General features: G+C 53.7%; 1 protein-coding gene across 4 annotated transcripts in view; it reads left to right on the top strand.

The window, feature by feature from the left end:
* FKBP5 (FKBP prolyl isomerase 5) overlaps window positions 1–19,548 on the top strand; it is a 28,753-nt gene extending 9,205 nt beyond the window's left edge. For 2 of the 4 annotated variants that reach the window (XM_055728097.1, XM_055728095.1), the window contains exons 2-12: window positions 1,831–1,907; window positions 6,462–6,590; window positions 7,909–8,053; window positions 8,553–8,695; window positions 9,549–9,663; window positions 13,806–13,962; window positions 14,485–14,575; window positions 16,003–16,086; window positions 16,592–16,777; window positions 17,805–18,044; window positions 19,159–19,548. In XM_055728097.1, the coding sequence (XP_055584072.1) occupies window positions 6,486–6,590; window positions 7,909–8,053; window positions 8,553–8,695; window positions 9,549–9,663; window positions 13,806–13,962; window positions 14,485–14,575; window positions 16,003–16,086; window positions 16,592–16,777; window positions 17,805–18,044; window positions 19,159–19,251 (1,359 nt within the window). In that variant the 5' untranslated portion in view covers window positions 1,831–1,907; window positions 6,462–6,485 and the 3' untranslated portion in view covers window positions 19,252–19,548. The remainder of the gene's footprint in view (window positions 1–1,830; window positions 1,908–6,461; window positions 6,591–7,908; window positions 8,054–8,552; window positions 8,696–9,548; window positions 9,664–13,805; window positions 13,963–14,484; window positions 14,576–16,002; window positions 16,087–16,591; window positions 16,778–17,804; window positions 18,045–19,158) is intronic. The other 2 variants (XM_055728096.1, XM_055728098.1) reach the window with 1 other exon arrangement.
* Window positions 19,549–21,347: the final 1,799 nt, after the last annotated feature.

The following is a 21,347-nucleotide window of genomic DNA, read 5'->3' on the forward strand; positions in this document are numbered from 1 at the left end:
CTTTTTTCCCCCTTTTCCCCCCCCTTTCGCTTTTTTCCCCCTTTTTCCCCCCCCTTCTCGCTTTTTTCCCCCTTTTCCCCCCCTTTCGCTTTTTTCCCCCTTTTCCCCCCCTTTCGCTTTTTTCCCCCTTTTCCCCCCCTTTCGCTTTTTTCCCCCTTTTCCCCCCCTTTCGCTTTTTCCCCCTTTTTCCCCCCCCTTTCGCTTTTTTCCCCCTTTTTCCCCCCCTTTCGCTTTTCTTCCCCTTTCTTTCCCCCCCTTTCGCTTTTTTCCCCCTTTTTCCCCTCCCCCCTTTCGCTTTTTTCCCCTTTTTCCCCCCCTTTCGCTTTTTTCCCCTTTTTCCCCCCCTTTCGCTTTTTTCCCCTTTTTCCCCCCCTTTCGCTTTTTTCCCCTTTTTCCCCCCCTTTCGCTTTTTTCCCCTTTTTCCCCCCCTTTCGCTTTTTTCCCCTTTTTCCCCCCCTTTCGCTTTTTTCCCCTTTTTCCCCCCCTTTCGCTTTTTTCCCCTTTTTCCCCCCCTTTCGCTTTTTTCCCCTTTTTCCCCCCCTTTCGCTTTTTTCCCCTTTTTCCCCCCCTTTCGCTTTTTTCCCCTTTTTCCCCCCCTTTCGCTTTTTTCCCCTTTTTCTCCCCCCTTTCGCTTTTTTCCCCTTTTTCCCCCCCTTTCGCTTTTTCCCCTTTTTCCCCCCTTTCGCTTTTTTCCCCTTTTTCCCCCCCTTTCGCTTTTTTCCCCTTTTTCCCCCCCTTTCGCTTTTTTCCCCTTTTTCCCCCCTTTCGCTTCTTTCCCCTTTTTCCCCCCCTTTCGCTTCTTTCCCCTTTTTCCCCCCTTTCGCTTCTTTCCCCTTTTTCCCCCCCTTTCGCTTCTTTCCCCTTTTTCCCCCCCTTTCGCTTCTTTCCCCTTTTTTCCCCCCCTTTCGCTTCTTTCCCCTTTTTCCCCCCCTTTCGCTTCTTTCCCCTTTTTTCCCCCCCTTTTCGCTTCTTTCCCCTTTTTCCCCCCCTTTCGCTTCTTTCCCCTTTTTCCCCCCCTTTCGCTTCTTTCCCCTTTTCTCCCCCCCTTTCGCTTCTTTCCCCTTTTTCCCCCCCTTTCGCTTCTTTCCCCTTTTCCCCCCCTTTCGCTTCTTTCCCCTTTTTCCCCCCCTTTCGCTTCTTTCCCCTTTTTCCCCCCCTTTCGCTTTTTTCCCCTTTTTCCCCCCTTTCGCTTTTTCCCTTTTCCCCTTTCGCTTTTTTCCCCTTTTTCCCCCCTTTCGCTTTTTTCCCCTTTTTCCCCCCCGTTTTGCTTTTTTCCCCTTTTCCCCCCCCGTTTTGCTTTTTTCCCCTTTTTCCCCCCCCTTTCTGCTTTTTTCCCCTTTTTCCCCCCCTTTCTGCTTTTTTCCCCTTTTTCCCCCCCTTTCGCTTTTTTCCCCTTTTCCCCCCCCGTTTTGCTTTTTTTCCCCTTTTCCCCCCCCCGTTTTGCTTTTTTCCCCTTTTCCCCCCCCGTTTTGCTTTCTCCCCCCCCCCCCCCCCCCCCCCGTTTTGCTTTCTCCCCCTCCCCCCCCCCCCCCGTTTTACTTTCTTCCCCCCCCTCCATTTTTTCACGCTGGCAATAAGATGCTGAACGGTTTTTTATGGAGACACGTCGAAGCATCGCCCTGTGGCTGCCGGGAGCGGACGAGCTGCCCTGGGTGGCTTTGCCCCTGGTCTCATCGCTCCTTTCTGACCGTGGTGGAGCATCATCTGCACCTTCAAACCGCTCTCCCAGTCCTCCCTTGTTCTCTAAATCCTGCTCTAGAACAAGGCGGGTTTTAATTTAAAAATTTTATTATTTTATTTTTAATTTCCGCCCTGCCCTTCTCTTACCAGGTATTTGTGTGAAATCCCCACTGGGCATCTCCCCCCCCGGCCCTTCAGACCTTCTCCACTGATTGCACGGTGGCAAGGTGAGACCCCTCGAAGCCCCCCCCCAGCCTTTCTCTCTCCCCACTCCCTTTCCCCTCCCGCGAGCCTCCGGGAGGGATCTGCGACATGAAGTTTCCATTTGGAGCTGGCACATTCCCAGTATGCCGATTTCTAGGAAACGTGGCTTGGGATGGGAGCCTGTGGGATACCTGTTCTGCATCCCCTACTCTGCTTGGAATTCTCTTGCATTTTTCTGGGCTGGAAGATAGCAACACCTGCACCAGGAGGGAATTGCAAAAAGAAATGGCTTGGGTTTGTGGCGTGGATTTCTGCACAGCGTGTGCCGCTGGCGGTGGCGTGCGTCCTCCTGGAGCAGTGTTTTCATCGTTTGACAAGCACCCTGCTTTTAAAAGAAAAAAAAAAAAAAAAAAAAAGCGCAGGATCTATTTTTCCGAGGCAGCAACTGAATTGATGACTGATCATACGGGAGTGCTAAAATCAGGGATGGAGCCGCAGCACTGCCCGGCTGTATTGGGGCACGCAGGAGGGTGCTCTCCCTGGGCAGCCTATACCTGTTGCAGGCAGCTTAATTGCTCTTGGGGATTGATTGCCGCTTAATTGCTCGTGGGCATCCATCGTGGCTTAATTGCACAGGGGCGTCGTTTGCTCGTGAGCATCAGTTGCAGTGATGCCGCTCTCCCATCCTGGGGGAGGGAAGAATATTGCAACTGCTCGTGCTGGTGTGCAGGATTTGCGACTGCTCAGGATGGCGTTTGGGGAAACGGCGAGGTTTGCAAGCGGGAGGGATGCAGCCGTTGTTGCTTTCGAGCAATTCAAGGCATTTATTATATTCATTTAGCGGGGCTGAGGGCAGGCGTGTGCCGGCGCCGTGGGTCGGCGTGTGCTGGTCCGAGGGGAACACGCCTCGTGCATGTGTGGGAGTCTCCTGAGCTTGTGAGCCTCCTTGTTTGCTCAGCCAGAGGCTCTTTAATGTATTTCATACTAATTAACGCTGGGATAACTGCACTTGAAGGAAAGCTTGCGTCCAGGTGTCGAAACCTCTGCATTTTAAAGTTTGTTTTAGTATAGCTCTTAAATTACAGATTAAACAGCTATGCTGGATTTTCAGATCGACTGGTAGAGCAGAGACTGAACAAAAGCAAACCAGTGCAAACCCCAAAGCCCTTCCTCTAGCGATGAGGAACAACTTTGCCCTTCCACACAGCCTGGGGGGCTGGAGTTGGGGGCTCTGGGTCCCTATGGCTGCGTTTGTGCCCAGCCACGAGCACCTGGATGGTGCCTGGAGGGACAGACCATACCCCAGCATTGGGCTCGGAGCTCAAGCAGGGGCATTTTGTGGGGTTTACAGGCTCCTGCAAGGGACTTTGCTTCAGAATGGGGAGAATTGAGCTGTGCAAAACTGCCCCAAGGTGTGCAAAACTGCCCCCGTCACCCACATGCCCCTTTCCTGGGGCGTGCTCGGGATTTCTGTCTTCACCTTCCCATCACTTTTGTTCTCTGTGCATGGAAATCCCTTCCTTCTTGGTGGCCTTTCATCAGTGCCCTTACGCATTTCTCAATTGCTGCACCTCTTGGAGAAGAAGGACCCCCAGACTGAAGGGGGGGGGGGGTGTTTAACCCTTCCCCACCCTCTCTCCTCCTCCCATCCCAGGGAAAGGAGGCAGCACGGGTGTTCAGGGCAGGGAGGGTGCTTTAGCCTGGCTTTGTTCGCAGACTTAACAACGCTTGTGGGTAACAGCAGCAGGAGAGTGGGATTGGCTTGGGGTGTCAGGAACACCCCGAGGCTTTTGCACAGGGTAATTAATTAATCCATCCCCTCCCCGTATCCAGAGCACACGTGGTCCCACAACGGGAAGATTCAGGCTCTGACACCTCTCAGCGACGGGTCCTGGCTCCCTGGTCTTGAAACCTTGGGGAGATGCAGATATTTTTGTTTTCCCTACCACCGTTTGTTTCAAATTAATTGGGATTTTGGACCCCAGCCAGCCTCCTTCTGTCGCTCCAGACCGGAGGTAAGCAAGAGCCGCTCAGCCTTTTCTCTAACCTAGTTGGAGCCGTTTTCGCTGGACGGAGAAGTCTGGAGCTCTTTCATAACATGGACCACATCTTAATAGCTGGTCTTGTGGGCTCCATCCCTCCCACTGCTTCTGACGCAGAGCGTGTCCCCTCCCGCTCGCCTTGGCCAGCTTCCCTGGATGACTCCACTAATTGCTTACGTAGAAAAATAATGAGAAGGATGCGTATGATGTATTTTTAGATGTCTCTTAGTGGGATTTAGCAACCAGCGAGCCGGGAGCCAGCACCTCCCCAGCCGTCTCCTGCATCCCAGCGGTGCCTGCTTGGTGGACCTTGTGGAGGTTCTGCCATGGGATGTGGCACTTCTTTTACAAGCTGCTCCCCTTTTTGGGCTCCTCCTGCTCCTTAATTAATGGGTTGTGGATGCTGTGTCCCCGGTGCTGCGCAGCATCTGTGCGGGGAAGCCCTGAGCCAGTGCCAGTGGCGTGTCCGTACCGTGATGGGCATTGCCACCTCCTCACTCGCCTCCAAGAGGATGACCGCAGTGGTGGCAAGGCAGTGTGGACCATGGTGGCTTGGAGGCCGTCTTGGTGCCTGATTCGTGGAATAGTTTGGGTTGGAAGGGACCTTTAAAGGTCTAGTCCAGCTCATCCAACCCCCCACCACGGGCAGGGACATCTTCCACTGGATCAGGATGCTCAGAGCCCCATCCAGCCTGACCTCGGATGGTGGCAGGGATGGGGCATCTACCACCTCTGGGCAACCTGCTCCACTGTTTCGCCACCCTCATCATAAAAAATTTCTTCCAAAGTAGCCAATCGATGGCATGTTTTCCAACGTATAAATACCCATGAGATGACGAGTCTCACCACCACCAAAGTTGCTTTTTTAGTGCTTTTGTAGGTGTTCCCATCTGAAACCTTAGCAGGGCAGGGGGAAAGGGAGCAGATGCAAAATCTCATTAAATACTACCCCAAAGACTGTGGTAATTGAGTATTGCAGCAAGTAGTTCTCTTATTTTTCTATTTGCTTCTTCCATTGCAGGGCTCTTTGTGTCTCGGTGGCTTCCTGTGTCGGGGGGGGGGCCGGGCTCCAGCTCTTCCCTTTCCACCCGGGTGCGAGGAGCACAATTCTTCTTGCAGCACGACTTATCTGCCCTCGGAGCTGAAAACATCCTTTCTTTGCTCTTTTTGAATCCCCCGAATGAATGATTTCTCCTGCTGGTTAACATCAGCTTCCACACCAAAGACTGTGGGAAAATGTCGCAATTAGGACTTTAATAGATCTGGTTTATGTCTTAAAAAACCCATCGCTTTCTAATTCTCCGTCACATGTTTCCTTGATTACGTGTCGCACAGCAGTGTGGCTACCAAAATAGCCTTACAGTCTGAAGGAAATCATCAGGAAATATGTTTTTTAAACTGTAGGCAATTCTCTTTTCACTAGGCACTACTGGGAAAAAGTCTGCCTTGGATGAAAAACGTGGCTTTTCTGGCACCTCGGCTGCTCGCGTGGTGACATTGGGAGCACGGGGCTCCAGCAGCTTGCCCCAACCCCCCCAAGTTCTTCAGAGTCTTGCTGTGAATTTTCTCTTCGTCCACCCAAATACTTGGGATTCTTTTGGTGGAGGCTTTGCTTTAGGTTTTGGAGAAGATCCTTGCTGTGCCTTCAGGTCTCTCTACGCTTTGCTTGCCCAAGGCTTGGAGCCAGCCCTCTTTTTGGGCTGTTCTTGGTGGGCAAGACGAAGCGAGGTTTGCCTGGGGTAGAGATGCTGCTGTCTGATGAGCAGAGGCTCTGAGAAATAGGTAATTCCTTGTGGAAAATAACCTTGACCTGTATAAAATAACTCAAAAGGCAAGTGCTAGCCTGGTGCACCTATTTCTAGCACTTGTACCCAAGGGGTGCCCACCTCTACATGAGCCAGAAGGGATGGATGGGTGAAGCCTGGTGGCCACCAGCCCTTTGCTCCTTGCCCGTGAGCGCTTTGGTCTCTCCTGACTCTGCCACTGCCCTCGGTGTCTGCAACGTAGGTGCTTCAGTGCCCGTCCTGCTCCGAGTGGGGGCTCGGTAGAGCATCACCATGGAAGGTCCCCGTGGTCGGGGTGCAGCCCCCTGGGATGAGTTCCCACCTTTTGTCTGCTCGCAGGAGTCAGTGGGCTGCTCCGTGTGTTACCTGCTGGTGCTTTTGGGGGTAAAACTCTTGCTGGGGGAGCCTGCTCGGGTGGTGCCAGGAGTGCGGTGTTGACCTAGGGAGGCTGAAGATGAAGCCTGGGGACCTCCGCCAGCGTCCCTGCCGCAGCGGCCAGATGAAGCTGTGGGGCTGTCCCGTGTCCCCAAGCAGCGAGGATGGCTGGCGTCACACTTTGGGGTTTCCTGCGCCCTGTGGGTTGGTGGAGCCCCTGGGAAGGGATTTTCCGCTCTGCACACTTGAGATGTGCTTGAAGCTTCCTGCCCCAGCCCCGAAGCAGAGCAAGCTGCTTATTTTCTTTAACCCTTTCCTCTTCTACCACCTCCTGTGGCCCCGCTGGGCTGATGGAGTGCATGCCGTGTCTCTCCAGGTCCGGGGCTTATGCAAGGAGACAATGACCACTGATGAGGCCACCAAGAGCGAAGGGGAGGTGCAGGCGGCGGCTCTCGCTGAGCGTGGGGAGGACATCACACCAGCTCGAGACCGAGGGGTCCTGAAGGTGAGGGGTGCTGCTGGGAGGGTCCTGCCTTCCTTTCAGCGTTGTGGGGTGCACAGTCATGTTGGTGGGCTGCATCCCCAGCTCTTGAGGTCATGGAGTACTTCCAGGGCTGTAGGACTGATGTATTCGAAAGGCAAAGGAGATGAGCATCGCTTGGAATAAAGAAGGATAGAGTGGTGTTTGAGGTGGACCGGTTCAGGCTACTCAATGAGTTTCACAGCTATTGTGTTCCTAATCAGATTATTAACTGTAAATCTACAAAGCATTTTTGTGTGTGACTCACAGACGTTAGAAAGAGCACATTACTGAGGTCATCCAGTCTGCTCCACAACCCCCTTTTCATATTTCAGGGCCCTTTCTGGATAGTTCTGCTCCCCAGCGCTTGCTCTTCTCCAGTTGAATAGGACCTTTCCTCTAAGAATAGCATCCTCCCCTGCTCCATCCTCAGCTCGAGAACTGCTTGTTCCAGGCTGTAGCATTCAAAAAAAAAAAAAAAAAAAAAAAAAAAAAAAAAAGTGTTGACAAGAAGCGAGTAGTGAAATGACACACCCCTGCGAGTAAAACGCGGACGGACAGAAAGCGAGTGTAATTGCATTCGCTTCAGGTTTCGAACCGCAGTGTTTATCCAGACACCTCCACAAAGCCCAGGCAGGTCTCTGCTCCCAGCCCTGTCCCACTCGTCCCCGTGGCTCTGGGGCGGGGGATAATTTTAGGGGCTGAGGGAAAGACAAATCGAACCGCTCCCCCTCGAGCCTTCGTTCGGTTTAGAGCAGCGCTGGGGTGTATATGTATGTGTGTATATGTATTTTTATATATATGCATGCGTGCGTGTGTGTATTTTTATATATATTCATGCATGTGTTTGTATAAAAATGCATATGTGTGTGTATATATATATAAATGCATATGCGGGTGTGTATATATATATAAATGCATATGCGGGTGTGTATATATATAAAAATGCATGCGCGCGTGTGTATATATATAAAAATGCATGCGCGCGTGTGTATATATATAAAAATGCATGCGCGCGTGTGTATATATATAAAAATGCATGCGCGCGTGTGTATATATATAAAAATGCATGCGCGCGTGTGTATATATATAAAAATGCATGCGCGCGTGTGTATATATATAAAAATGCATGCGCGCGTGTGTATATATATAAAAATGCATGCGCGCGTGTGTATATATATAAAAATGCATGCGCGCGTGTGTATTTGTCTGCACATTTCTCTCTCTCTGTCACTCTCTCTCCATACGCACCCTTAGCTGTCCCATGGTGTCCCTTCTCACGGGTGGTTTCTCTCTCTCTCAGATCATTAAACGACCCGGGAGCGAAGATGAGTCCCCCATGATCGGGGACAAGGTTTATGTCCACTACAAAGGCAAACTGGCCAATGGTAAAAAATTCGACTCCAGCCGCGATCGGAACGAGCCCTTCGTCTTCAGCCTGGGCAAGGGTGAGCTGGGCTGGGGGCAGGGGGGGCTGTCCGGGGGATGCTTGGGGGTGGGATGATCCCAGGAGGGGGTGGGATGGTTCTGGTGGGGTGGGACCCTGCTGCAGGGCAGATGGACAGTGTCAGCCCTGCTGTAAGTGACTTGTGAGGGGGGGGGATTTTTTTTGGGTGCCATCCTTGCAGCACCCAGGCTGATGTTTTGTTGCTTTTTTTGCTGGGCTGCTGGTTGCTCCATCCTTGCAGCACCCAGGCTGATGTTTTGTTGCTTTTTTTGCTGGGCTGCTGGTTGCTCCATCCTTGCAGCACCCAGGCTGATGTTTTGTTGCTTTTTTTGCTGGGCTGCTGGTTGCTCCATCCTTGCAGCACCCAGGCTGATGTTTTGTTGCTTTTTTTGCTGGGCTGCTGGTTGCTCCATCCTTGCAGCACCCAGGCTGATGTTTTGTTGCTTTTTTTGCTGGGCTGCTGGTTGCTCCCTCGTTCCTGACATCTGCCTGTCTCCTAGGTCAGGTAATCAAGGCGTGGGACATCGGGGTGGCTACCATGAAGAAGGGAGAGATCTGCTACTTGCTCTGCAAACCCGAGTACGCGTACGGCTCTGCTGGCAGCGCCCCCAAAATCCCCTCCAACGCCACCCTCTTTTTCGAGGCAAGTAGTGCTGGTGAAGCCAGCGCGTGGATGAGCTCGTCTGCTCCCTTTCTGCCTTGCCAGCCAGCTCAGAAATAAATAAAAAAACCAAAAAACAAAAAACGCCACACCACCCAAAAAACAACCCAACAAAAAAACCCCAGCTTGGATTCCTGAAATGTGTCCCTCTGCTCCAGGAACCGCTGCCAGGGTTTTCTCAGAAATGTGTGTCTGAGCTGGGAGGCTGGGACTGAAATGCTGACTGGGGAGAGCCCCAGTGCCGGGTGGGGAGCGGGCAGATTCCTGGTTTAAACATGTAGATGGGAAGGGGGAAGCAACTGGGAGATGCCTCCAGGTGCTACAAACCGGTCAGTGCTGTGGGGCGGTGGGAAAGCCAAGGTTTTGGCATGGTGTGCTCGCTGGGCAGGGCTCGTCAGGACAAGGCAGTGGGGCGGGAGGAATGGGTCTGCCCTAAATTAAGGCTTAGTCCTTCCAAATCGAGCGGGGACTGAGCCGTGGGTCGGAGCTGGAACAAAGGGGAAACTCCTGCCCACGCTGCTCCCGGGCAGCTTTCACGGCATCTTCCAGCACCGGCCGTGTTGTACCCTTACAAGCTTAATAAACTTATTTTTACTGTTACTTTGTGCTACACTTCAGGTACTGGATGTGTCCCAATTTCTAATAAATCGGGTGTATTATGCTGTGGCTTGGAGCTGGCTTTTATGGGCGACTTCTCATCGGCTGAACGGAGAATTAGCTGGCTTGGCTTTCCAGCCAGACGATCAACTGCTGCTTTGTGACTTTTCCGTTGTTTTTCTCTTCTCCTTCCCCCCCTTCCCGAGCTCTGCCCACCTTTATTATTTTATTTTTTTAGGTCGAGCTGCTTGACTTTAAAGGCGAGGACTTGTTTGAGGATGGAGGAATAATCCGGAGGATCAAGAGGAAGGGAGAAGGTTACTCCAACCCTAATGAAGGTGCTACAGTGGAAAGTGAGTGCTGGTCCCTCCGGGGCAAGGGGGCTGGGGGGGTATGCTGCCCCAGAGCACCCCGCTTTCTTCTCCCTGCTAAGGAGCTGCTGGCGCTGTACAGAACGTAGGTGGCTGTGCATCGTGGTGGGATGCAGTTACATCCTTCCGGAGGCCGGATGGGATGGAGAGGGGCTGGGAGAGCAGCGGGTCAGTGTCCACCCGGGGATGCTCCTCCGAGCTCTCCCTGGCGCAGCCCCAGCGGTGGCTTCTGCCAGAGCCGCTGGCCGGGAGGTTGATTGGAAAACCTCAAGGCGCGGGAGCAGCCGGCCGGCGATGGAGTGACCGCTCGAATGTAAACCTGCGCTCCAGTTTCTCAGTCGCGTTGACAAACATCCCTGCGAGCCCCAGCGCTGCTCAGCTGGCGGCTGCGGGGAGGGTGGAAGAAGCAAACCCCCAGGGGGTTTTGGGGCTCTGCCATCTCCCCCAACCCTTTTGCATCCGTTGCAGTGTCCAAGCCGCCCCGGGATGCGCTGGCTGCCAAAAGCCCCGGCTTTGCCTCGAAAGCATCAGTAGCTGGGACGTCCTCCCTCGATGGCATCCTTTGCTAAGTGTTTTGGGCACCGCCGCCAGTGCTCAGTGGCTTCTTTGATCTCCTTGTTCCAACGCTGATTGTAGTTCTGGTGGGTTTTATCGCATCTCTTGCAGAACGGAGCCTTTTCTTTCCCTTCCCCTGTTGCCAGAGAGCTGCTGCTGCTTGAGGCAGGAAGGAAACAAATACAGGGGGTTTGCTGAGGCTGGGGTGGTCTCAGCTGACGTGGGAGGATGAGGAGCTCGGGTCCCATCGGGCTTTCCCTGTTCTGATCCCGTTTCTGGAGCAGGAATTTTGCAGGGCTGGACAGGGGAAGCCAGGCTTTATTTTTCTGGTGGTTTTTTTCCCCCTTTCCAAGAACCACTCCGCCACAGCCACCGAGCTCGCTCCATACGGGCGACATTTACTCTCTTCTCTCTTTCAGAGCTCCCGTACACAAAGATTAACTCTCTTTAGCAAAGGAGAAATTGGATCTGAGCTGTGACAGCTCATAATGCTGGCTGCGTTAAATGGCTGGCTCTTCTAACGAGGCTCTCTTCTAAGCAAAAATGAGTTTTTGACTAAGATTTGACTGTCTGCCTCTCCTGCGGTGAGCATCCTAGCTGGGGACCAGCTGCGAGCTGAGCTTCAAGCTGGCTCCACTACCCCAAAGATTAAACTAAAAGACTAAATATAATCAAAATCATCACAGATCCAGCGTTCCTCTCTAGTTTGATTAGGTCTGAGTGCTCTACAGGCAGCGCCGTGCCCAGTGCAGAGGATGGGGAGAGCCCTGGTCCCTCTCTGCTTGTTCCCTTTGCAGCGTGAGGTTTTCTGGAACGTGACGATGCTTTAATGGCTCAGGAGGGGACTGAGGCAGGGAAGGGGGAGCAGCAGGCAGAAATCATCTCTCTGAAAGGACCTAAGAAGCCAAATAACGAGGCTTTTCATACGCCTGATGCCCCACTGCCTATTATCCCTGCTTTACCTATTTCAAATGAATGCGTCCATCGGAGCAAACGCTGTGAGCTGGAGCACGCGCGTGGTCAGAATCCTGGAGATGGATGCTCCGCAGGACGGCCTGCCGTGCCGTGCCGCTCCACTTGCAGCTCATGTGGCCCGTAATTCATTTGGACCTATACATCCCTATACATCCCTATACATCCAGGGGCCAGAGACCCTTAAATACATCCCCGTGAGAGAGGACGAGGAGAAGCAGCAGCAGGCAGCCTTGGAGTGAGCGGTTGGGTGCAAACGACTTTTTTTTTTTTTTTTTTTTTTTTTTTTCCCTTTTAAAATAAGTGCAGTGCTTTTTATGGTGGGCACTCTGCCGGGGACGGCACGGCAGCTGTGGGGACGCAGCGTGGGGACGGCACAGCAGCCCACCCTGGGCTGTGACCCAGGGGAGCAGTGATGGTTTATCTCAGCCATGTATAACGTTCATCGCTGCTGAATTCGGCTGGAAGAAACCACGCTTCCAGGAGCAGGCATCTCCAGGCTGGAGTTTTGAAAGTGTTTTTGTAGGTTTGAAGTTTTGCAGACCCTAATTTGCAGTTCCGGTCCCTAAAACCTGGGTTGCAGTTGAAATCTGGCATTCCAGTTTTTGTTACAACCTTTCCCCCCCACCCCTCCTCCTTCTCCGTTTTTAATCTGAGTACAAATTGCTGTCAGCACATCAAGTTCGTGTGCCAGCCGCACTCGGTACACTCTGTTCTCAGCTCTTCAAAAACAAAATCGCTGCAGGCACCGAGAGAACAATAAGTCAGAGCTGCAACCAGAGTGATGTTCCTTCGGCAGCTTTTTTTTCCCCCTGTAATCCAAGAGCAACTGCAGCTAGCTGACCCGCTCCTGGAAACTTGAGCGGAGATTTCCCCCCCTTTGCCCAGTGTATTTTACTTGCAATTAAAATAGAGTGAAACTCTCCTTGCAGGGAAGGATCGCAGCATCCTCCTCTGCATCCTGTTTTAAAGCGTGATCATCCCGTCACTGCCGCATCCTGCTGGGGACAAGGGACCTGGGAGGGCTGTAGTGCTGCTTTTGGGGTTCGGGGGATCTGTGCTTGCTGGGAACAGGCAGGGAGATGGCACAGTGCTGTGGGGTTGCTGGGTTACCTCTATTTTAGGTTGAATTTTCCACTTTTCCTATGCCTAAGAATATAGCCGGCTTGGTTATGGGTAAAGCAAAAGCAGAGTCAGCCCCGGAGGAGCTGGATGTGCTTTTCGTGCTCGTCCCAAGCCGGGTGCTGAGCCCCATGGTCACTGTGCACCCGCGAGGGATGCAGGATGCATCCCAGGATGCCGGCAAGCGTATCGGCATCCTCTGCTCCACCGCATTTGAGTCCCATCATGGCTTTGGTGGCAGGAGGGGGGTGACGAGGCGGAGCTTGGTGTCCTGTCCCCGCGGTGGGGAGAGCATCCTGGGGTAACACCCCAGGGCTGGACCTGCCCTCGGGAAGGGGCTCTGCCTGCTGCGCCCGTGCACCTCATCCCAGGGACATCCCGGACATCCCGGGGCAGGGACGTGTCCGTGGGGCAGGGACAGGCACCCTTCCTTCAGCCTGGGCTGCAGCTCACCCGTACGGAGCCCAGACCCTTGGCTACATCTGGCACTGTGTCTGCTTTGGCTCATCCTTGCGCTCGCCTCCTGCCACCCCTGCCACCGGGGTGAGGTGTTGGGGGCCCCCAGTACCTCGGGTCACATCCTGCTCTCTCCGCTCTGCAGCGAGCAAAGGTGAAGCTCACATCCTTCCAGGCTGCAAAACCTTTAAGCACAGTTGTGACAACATTAATGCGCACTGTGAATTTTTCCTCTTAAAAAGCTTTTTTTCATTTGTTTCTGACTTTTTTTTTTTAATGGTACGTAGGAATTCCTTAGGAAATTCCTTTTATTTTTACCTGCCCGCATGCATATGCCTTGTGTACCCTGCAAGCAGAGTGCAAAGAACTAAAACTGTCCCCAAAGCCTGGAACGTCTTCAGGATTGAATAAATAAAGAATCATCTTGCTGTGGAAACGCAGCCAGGAATACCAGGTGGCGAATGTGCCAGGTACCCGGTGTCCGCTCCGTCTGCACTTCTGCCAATGTCTGGGGCTGGAACAGCATGGTTAGTGGTTGAAGATTAAAAAAAAAAAAAAAAAAAAGGGAAAACCAAAAAGTTTTATCTTGTACTTTGAGTTCTTAGAGGGAGAACATAGCCTTGTTTTCGAGGTAGAAGGCAAAGCTGTATAGCGCCGTATGGAAGATTTGTAATCGCCGTGATAAACTCTGCATGGCAGCGTGCCAGGAGCAATACCCAGTTCCAGTAAGACTTGACTCGTGCAGTTGAGTACGAGGGGAACATATTAGTCATGATGTTTATCTGTTGTCTCGTCCTTGGTTAGATGAGATATGCCTGCCTTGCTTTTCAGCAATGCTCCCGAGCCCTCCCCATCCCTGTGCGCTCACCAAGGGCTCCTTGGCTGCCCCAGCCCCCTTCCAGGGCTGGAGCTTTGCTGGAGTTGGGGAGATAACACTTTATAAGATGCTTTCTTTGGAGCCCACCTTGCCTTGGTTTGGGGGGCTCCGGGTGCGATCCTGCCCTCTCACCTCTCTGCAGTTCACCTGGAGGGATTCTGCGGCGGCACCAGGTTTGATTGTAAAGATGTGAAGTTCATCGTGGGCGAAGGGGAGGACCACGACATCCCCATCGGCATCGACAAAGCCCTGGAGAAGATGCAGAGGGGAGAGCACTGCATCCTCTACCTTGGGCCACGGTGAGGATCATCCCTGCAAGGATGCTGTCTGGTTTATGCTTCTGACAGCCGAGGTTGTTTCGGCACTCCTGGAAGACAGCGATCCTGAAAGTCAGACTCTCCAGGGGAGCCTCGGGTTAGCAGTGCCAGCAGGGTGGCAAGGGTGACCGGTGGCGTGTAGGCAGGAATCTCAAGATGCTTTAAAAAAATCAGGTAAAAGGGGTTTACCCAAGTCCTGTGGCTGAAAGGAAAACATCTCCATGGAAATCGCTGGGGCTGGCTCCTTCCACTGGAGAGAAACCCGTAGAAAAAAATGGATTTAATGCAGCCAGAAAGGATGATTCCCAAGATATAACGCATTGTATATTGTCAGATAGCTCTGCTTCTGGAGAATAATATCACCCTGGCCCCAAAATGTTAGAAAGCTGTGGGCATGGAGCTGGGTGTGAAATCAGAATTAGCAACCTGGGTCTGTGTTTGTGGCCCAACGCTGCTGAAATGAAGATTTTTTGCCCTGCTCTGACACCTCTTCTGCCCTTCCAGGTACGGCTTTGGCGAGGCAGGGAAGCCGAAATACGGCATCCAGGCGAATGCAGAGCTGGTGTACGAGGTCACACTGAAAAGCTTTGAAAAGGTGAGGGTGCTGGTCCCTCCCCAGGTTCCGGGAACGCTGGTCCCTGTGCAGCGTCCACCCTTTGTCCCTGGCGTGGCTGCAGCCCAGCCCCTGCTGAAGTGGATACGTCACCAAGGATCTCTGTGTTCTTAATTTGTTCTTCTCTGTTGGTTTGTTTTATTTTTCTGGCTGGGGTCCAAGGCTGGTTCTCTTACGTGTTCCTAGCCTTGTTCCTTTTGTCCTTTCTTTCCCCCCCCACTTTTTTTTCTCTCTTTTATTTATTTTTTGTCCTTTTATTTATTTTTTGTCCTTTTATTCTCTCCCCCTCCCCCCCTGTTTGGTTGTTTTTTTTTTTTCCCTTGGGCTGCATGGGTAAAAGTTGGTGTGTCTAGCCAGCTGGCCCTGAGGAGCTCGGCTGGCACACTGAGCTGCCTGTGCCCATGGGGAGGCTGGGGCTGGGATGCAGGAGGTGGCCATGGGATGGGGGCTGGGATGCAGGAGGTGGCCATGGGATGGGGGACGGGATGCAGGAGGTGGCCAATGGGATGGGGGACGGGATGCAGGAGGTGGCCATGGGATGGGGGACGGGATGCAGGAGGTGGCCATGGGATGGGGGACGGGATGCAGGAGGTGGCCATGGGATGGGGGACGGGATGCAGGAGGTGGCCATGGGATGGGGGACGGGATGCAGGAGGTGGCCATGGGATGGGGGACGGGATGCAGGAGGTGGCCATGGGATGGGGGACGGGATGCAGGAGGTGGCCATGGGATGGGGGACGGGATGCAGGAGGTGGCCATGGGATGGGGGACGGGATGCAGGAGGTGGCCATGGGATGGGGGACGGGATGCAGGAGGTGGCCATGGGATGGGGGACAGGATGCAGGAGGTGGCCATGGGATGGGGGCTGGGATGCAGGAGGTGGCCATGGGATGGGGGCTGGGATGCAGGAGGTGGCCATGGGATGGGGGACGGGATGCAGGAGATGCCCATGGGATGGGGGACAGGATGCAGGAGGTGGCCATGGGGTGGGGCAGGTGCTGCATCCCTGTCTGGGTCCCCTCCCCACCCCATCACCCTGGCCAGAGTGGGAGCGAGACCTGTCACATCCCCTCTCTGCTGGGGGATGTCTCTCCCCACCTTCCTCTTCCCTGTTTTTGGGGGTTTATTTGGTGTCAGGTTTTTCCTTCTGTGGGGTTGTGGTGCATGAACCACCTGGCTCAGCGTGAAGTCCTCAACCTGGAGGGGGTTTCTCTATTGTAAAGGGCTCCAGGTCTGCACCCCCACCTCGTCCCCAGCCCCTCAAATTAAAAAAGCTGCTGGATTCACCCTCTGTAATACTTCCCTGACGAGCCCAGCTTGTTAGGAGCAATCCTAGGAAGCCAGGTGGTCCTGCTGGCTGCGGTGGGCTGCCATGCTCCGCTGGGATTGCTCCAAATATTTCTTTGCAGGCCAAGGAGTCGTGGGAGATGGACACCAAAGAGAAGCTGGAGCAGGCCGCCATCGTCAAGGAGAAAGGCACGATGTACTTCAAGGTTTGTAAACTGGGGGATGGGGGAGGTGGGGCTGGAAAAGACCCCGGGGGTGACTGTTGGATACGTGACTTAGTCGTTGATGTCAGAGAAGCCGTGTGTTCCCCCAGCAGTGCTGGGGAAAGCGGGTCCTGCCCTTCCTCTGCCGCCTTCTCACTCCCTGATGCTCCCTGAGCTATGTCCTCCTTCCCCAGCATTGCCTTGGGAAGCAGGATGGCAGGTCGGACTCTTCCCAGGCCAGGACTAGTGCCGAGGGGCTTTGCAGTTCCCCTTGCCGGGCTGGGGCATCCTGGTGCCCCGCTCTGCTCTGACGTGGCTTTTCCCGGGGGCAGCACACCAGCCGCTCCAGCCGTGCCCTGGTGTGGTTGTAGGTATCCAGCATCCTCCTTCCTCCGTGGATTTATTTAACACACCACAGGAAACTCAGAACCTGTTCGCAGGATGTTTCGGGAGCAGGCTGAGCCTTCTCGGCGCGGGTCCCTCTAGCCTTTTATTTGTTCCATCCCAGGAAGGCAAATACCTGCAGGCGGTGATTCAGTATGGGAAGATAGTGTCCTGGCTGGAGATGGAGTATGGCTTGTCTGAAAAAGAGTCGAAAGCCTCCGACTCCTTCCTCCTGGCTGCCTTCCTCAACCTGGCCATGTGCTACCTGAAGCTGCGGGAGTACGCCAAAGCCGTCGAGTGCTGCGATAAGGTAGAGGCGCACGAGCCTGGGGGCTGGAGCATCTCTCCTCCTGCAATTTATTTATTTATTTTTTTTTTTTAATTTCTTCTCATATAAGAAGCAATTTCCAAATGGCAGAGTGATGGTGGCATCCCTTCTGCGCCTCGAGGTCTCTGTGGATGCTGCGTGCTCGGAGACTGCAGGAGCAAAAGTGCCTTTTGGGGTTCAAAATCCCCCTGGGCATGCCCTTAAACCAGCTTTTCTTCTAAGGCCAGCTCCGTGTCAATGGGTGCTGCGTGGGCCGACAGCCTTGGGGTGCTGTTTGGGTCTGCCCAGGCTGGATCTGGGTGCTGGGTGCTGGTCTGGGTCTCTGCTGGAGCTGCTGCAGATCTCCAAGTCGCTTGAGGGGTGGGATGCGGCTTTGCCAGTCCCTAAAAGAGCTGCAACCTTGTCTTTGTCAGGAAACTGTTAATTCTTTTATAAAAGGCTTAAATCTCAGCATCTTGCCTACAGGAAAGATAGTAAAGCTGGTTGTCTTAATCTAAAAGGTGAATCATTGCTGAGTGATGTGTTCTTTTTACAAAAAAAGTATGTAAAAAAAATTTTTTACCAAAAAAATCAGTATTTTTTTACAAAAAAAGTACATTTATTTTACAAAAAAATTTACTAAAGCATATGTAGCTTTTGCTAGAGGAAAATAATGTCACTGCTAAAGCAGGGAGACCAAAGCGTGTTTGATCCGTCAGCTCCCTTGGCTCTGAGCTCCCCACGCTCCTCTGGGCTTTAACATTTACACCTGAGTTCTTGTCTGTGGGTTTGTCTCCCCCCAACTCTGCCACACTCAGGGGGATTTTAAGCAAGGAGAATTAACTAAACTATATTAATGACCTGCCAACTGCTGATGGAGACGGGTCAATTTTTGTTGAGCAAGATGCAAGTGGTCTGGAGACTTGGAGCCACCTTGTCCTAATTTCAGCAGATTTAACAAGGCTTTGACCACAGGGGGATCTTTTCTGGAAGCCCCAGGTTGCTAACGGGGGGACCGGTGTGTTTCCAGGCACTGGGACTGGACCAGGACAACGAGAAGGGCTTGTACCGGAGAGGCGAAGCCAGGTTATTGATGAACGAGTTTGAGCTGGCAAAATGTGACTTTCAAAAAGTGCTGGAAGTGAATCCACAGAACAAAGCGGCAAAATCACAGATCTCCGTCTGCCAGAAGAAAACGAAGGAGCACAATGAGCGGGACCGGAGGATCTACGCCAACATGTTCACAAAGTTTGCGGAGAGGGATGCAAAGGTGCGTGTTGCCTGGGTTTGGCCATTTGGCAGGCTGCGCTGAGGGATGCTTGGCAGGTTTGTGATGAGAGGAGCTGGGTTAAATGGAACGTATTTAAATTCATGAAGTTATTAAATTATAGGTCAGGTTGAGGATGGAGGGACAGAGCCTGCTGCAGTGGGAAGAAGTGGTTTCTTTCTTGGCCCCTCTTACGCAGAGGCTGCCGTCAGATGCTCAGCCATCAACTCAGAGTATTTGCGGTGCGAGCTCCTGAGGGCTGATAACAGTGTTGGCATTTGTACTGCATTTTGCTGTTCCCAGCTAGTGACTCTGGATGACCTCCTGGTCACGGGCAAAATGAAATGTCATCCTGTCTCTGGCAAGGCCAAGGGTATTTTGAGACACGATAGTATGGATTTCCTGCAGCTGGTAAGGCAATAGCCTGCTGCTCTGCTGGTACGGGGGGATCGCTGTCTCGTAACAGGCTCGCGTCCAGAATTCCTCTGAACAAAACCCAGTGTACTGTAACGGGAGAGGACATGGCTTTGCAAGCCGCCTGCCTGGGTCATTTTTAGTATAATCCCTCCTGAACCCCTGCCTGGAGGTTGGGGCTATGGACTAAGTGAGCGGTGCAGACCCTGGGGAGCAGCGTGCCGGGGTAACCGGCCCGGGGCAGGGAGCGGAGCCGCGCCGGCTGCTGGCACCGCGGGTGTGATGGGGAGAGTCGCTGCTGGAGCAGGTTAAAGGCTTTCAGGTGCCTCAGCACTCCTCCTGCACCCGCCAGACTGCATGTACGGGCTGCACCTATGGCTTGGTGCTGTGCCTCTATCCGATGCTGGTCCCTCACCTCCTGGTCCCTCTCTGTGCCCCTGCATCCATCCATCCATCCATCCTTCCATCCATCCATCCAGGCTCACTCTGTCCCCTCGAGGTGGTCGCATCCTTCCTGTACCTTCCCCCAGAGCTCGCTGAGCCAAGCAAACGGGAGCCTGCGGTGTGAGCTGCAGCGGTTGATAGGCAGCGGGGGAGCCAAGGGGGGGGGAATTCTGCCCACCCGTACCCATCCCCGGCATCGCTGCCGCCTGCCTGCTCCTTCCTCCTCCTGTTTCCATGTGCTTTATCTGCTGTTTTGCAGGAAGCAGCTAGCAAAACTGGGGTCGAAAAAGCAGTGGAGAAAGCAGCTTGTGAAAAGGGACCGAAAACTCACGATGCTGAAGGACACGTATGACGGAGGAGGAGGGGAAGGGAGAGCCTCCTGCCCTTGGCCCGTGCAGAAAAAGGTTGCTGCCAGACCTCGGGACTCGCCAGTGTTTTCTTGTAAAGCTTGTTACAGTTTGTGTGATTGTGGAAGCAAAAAGCGCCTCGCGAAGAAAAACGAACCCTGTCTCACTGCCCTGGGCACGCTCGGGGGCAGAGTGGGAGCGGCGGGACGCCGTGGGACCACCGCACGTGGAACAAATAGCTTTTAAGTGGAGAGAAAGAGAGAGAGAGAGAAAAAAAAAAATAATAAAAATTGAAACTCTTGGCTCTTGGGAGGTTTCCGTAGACAGCTCGTCCCAGCTCCCTCGGCTTTGTGCCAGCTGGCGGCGCAGCATCCCGGGTCCTCCGAGATGAGCTGGGATGTGGGAGATGCTCCTGGTACGCTGCGGTGCTGCCTGCGGTTGTATCTGGCACACGGCCACACTGCACCGCACCAGTGCCAGCACCGGCACCAGCACGGTGGGCTGCCGGAGCACAGAGCTGGCTCACAGGGACCCAGCACCCTGGAGCGCTCGGTGGCTTTCTCACCCGTGGGTGTCCACTGGGGTGGGGGGGGAAATTGGTTTTCTCTCCTGGTGGGTCCTCGCCTGCGGCCGAAGGGGTTGTGATGCGGAGCCAGGCGTGAGGGTGAGGACCTGCATCGCCTCCGCTGCACCCGTCAGCGCAGGGGTGAAATTCACCGTTCAAGCGCTGTTTTTGGGGGGGTGGGGGGGTGGACTTTATCTTTTGGAGAAGCTGGTCTCTGTTTCCTTGGAGAGCCAAAGCCTGTCCAGCTCCGCTCTCGCAGGCACTGGGTCCGCAGGCTGCGTGCCAGCCCTCAGCTCCCGTCTTGAACTGGGAGTTTTATTGCTTATTTGGAGTCAGTACTGGGGGGAAAAAAGGTTGGCGTGGTGGTTCATGAAGCAAGCGATGGTTTGAGCTGGTACCGTGGGTTTACAGCTCGTGGCGAGGGGGGACCCGGGTGTGCTGGGGGTGCATCGTGTCCCCATGCTGGTGCTGCTGCCACCTCGGCCATCCTTCTCCTCCATCCTAAAGGGATGCCGTCACTACCGTGTGAGAACAGCTTTCCGGTTGTTATTTTTCCTGTCTGTTCTTTGTAATACTCCGTTTGGAGCTCGGAAATAAACAACTGAAAGAAAAAAAAAAAAAAGAAAGAAAAAAAAAAAGTGCTTTTTCTCTGGGTCCTGCTCAGCAAAGGGGGTGGCCGGGGGGACACGCAGGTGTGCTCTCCTCTGGGTGGAGATGCCCCAGCTCCAGCGAGGGGTTCGTTAAGGAATTATTGCCATCCTCAAGGCCTGATGCTGTCCATTTTTATCAGCGCCGTCGTTCCCTGGAGAGCCAGGGCTTCGGAGATGCCTGGCTGGGGGATGCTACTTGGGCGTCTCAGCTGTTCCTCCAGCCTGGGGGGGTTTATCCTGGTGGTTTGGGTGGGTTTTTTTTGCTAGCATGTCCCCTTGGGAGGGGGCTTCCTGGGGGGCACCCGGATGGGGGGAGGAGGTACCTGTGCCCCTTGGCTGAGGATGTAGAGAGCAGAGAGCCGTGCCAGCGGGGACTGCGGGTCTGCCCGTCCCTCTCTTAACACCCTCCCCCTCCCCCGGCCATCTGGGGAGGATAAACCAGATTTGGTTCAAATTCCTCTTCTCTGGTCCATCAGGTGGTACCTGAAGCACCATTTCTGCAGCCTGTCTGATCTCCCACCTGCAGCAGATCATTCCTGGCACGGTGGCCGTGTGGCTGCTCATCCGTGTCCCCGGTTTTAACACCACCCCCGGGGTGTCTCGTGGCCAGCAAAGCATCCCTGTGGGTGCTGCCTGGGGAGGGTGCTGGGAGACAGGGGCTCTGCAAAAAAATCGTCTTTTTTTTTTTCTTGCAGGCAGGGCAAAAAAATCATTTGGGGGCAGCCCAAACCGCATTTTCCATAGGAAACAACCCTCTGCAGAAAAAAAACCACCAACTTGCTTCGCAATTTCTGGCCTTTCCACCCCCCCCCCCCCCCCCGTTTTTAAGCAGATTTTGGGCTTATTTTGGCTCGGTGCTTTTCTCACCCTTGGAAAAGAAATTAAA

The sequence above is a fragment of the Falco cherrug genome, chromosome 16, assembly GCF_023634085.1.
Source record: "Falco cherrug isolate bFalChe1 chromosome 16, bFalChe1.pri, whole genome shotgun sequence".
Classification (NCBI taxonomy): domain Eukaryota; kingdom Metazoa; phylum Chordata; class Aves; order Falconiformes; family Falconidae; genus Falco; species Falco cherrug.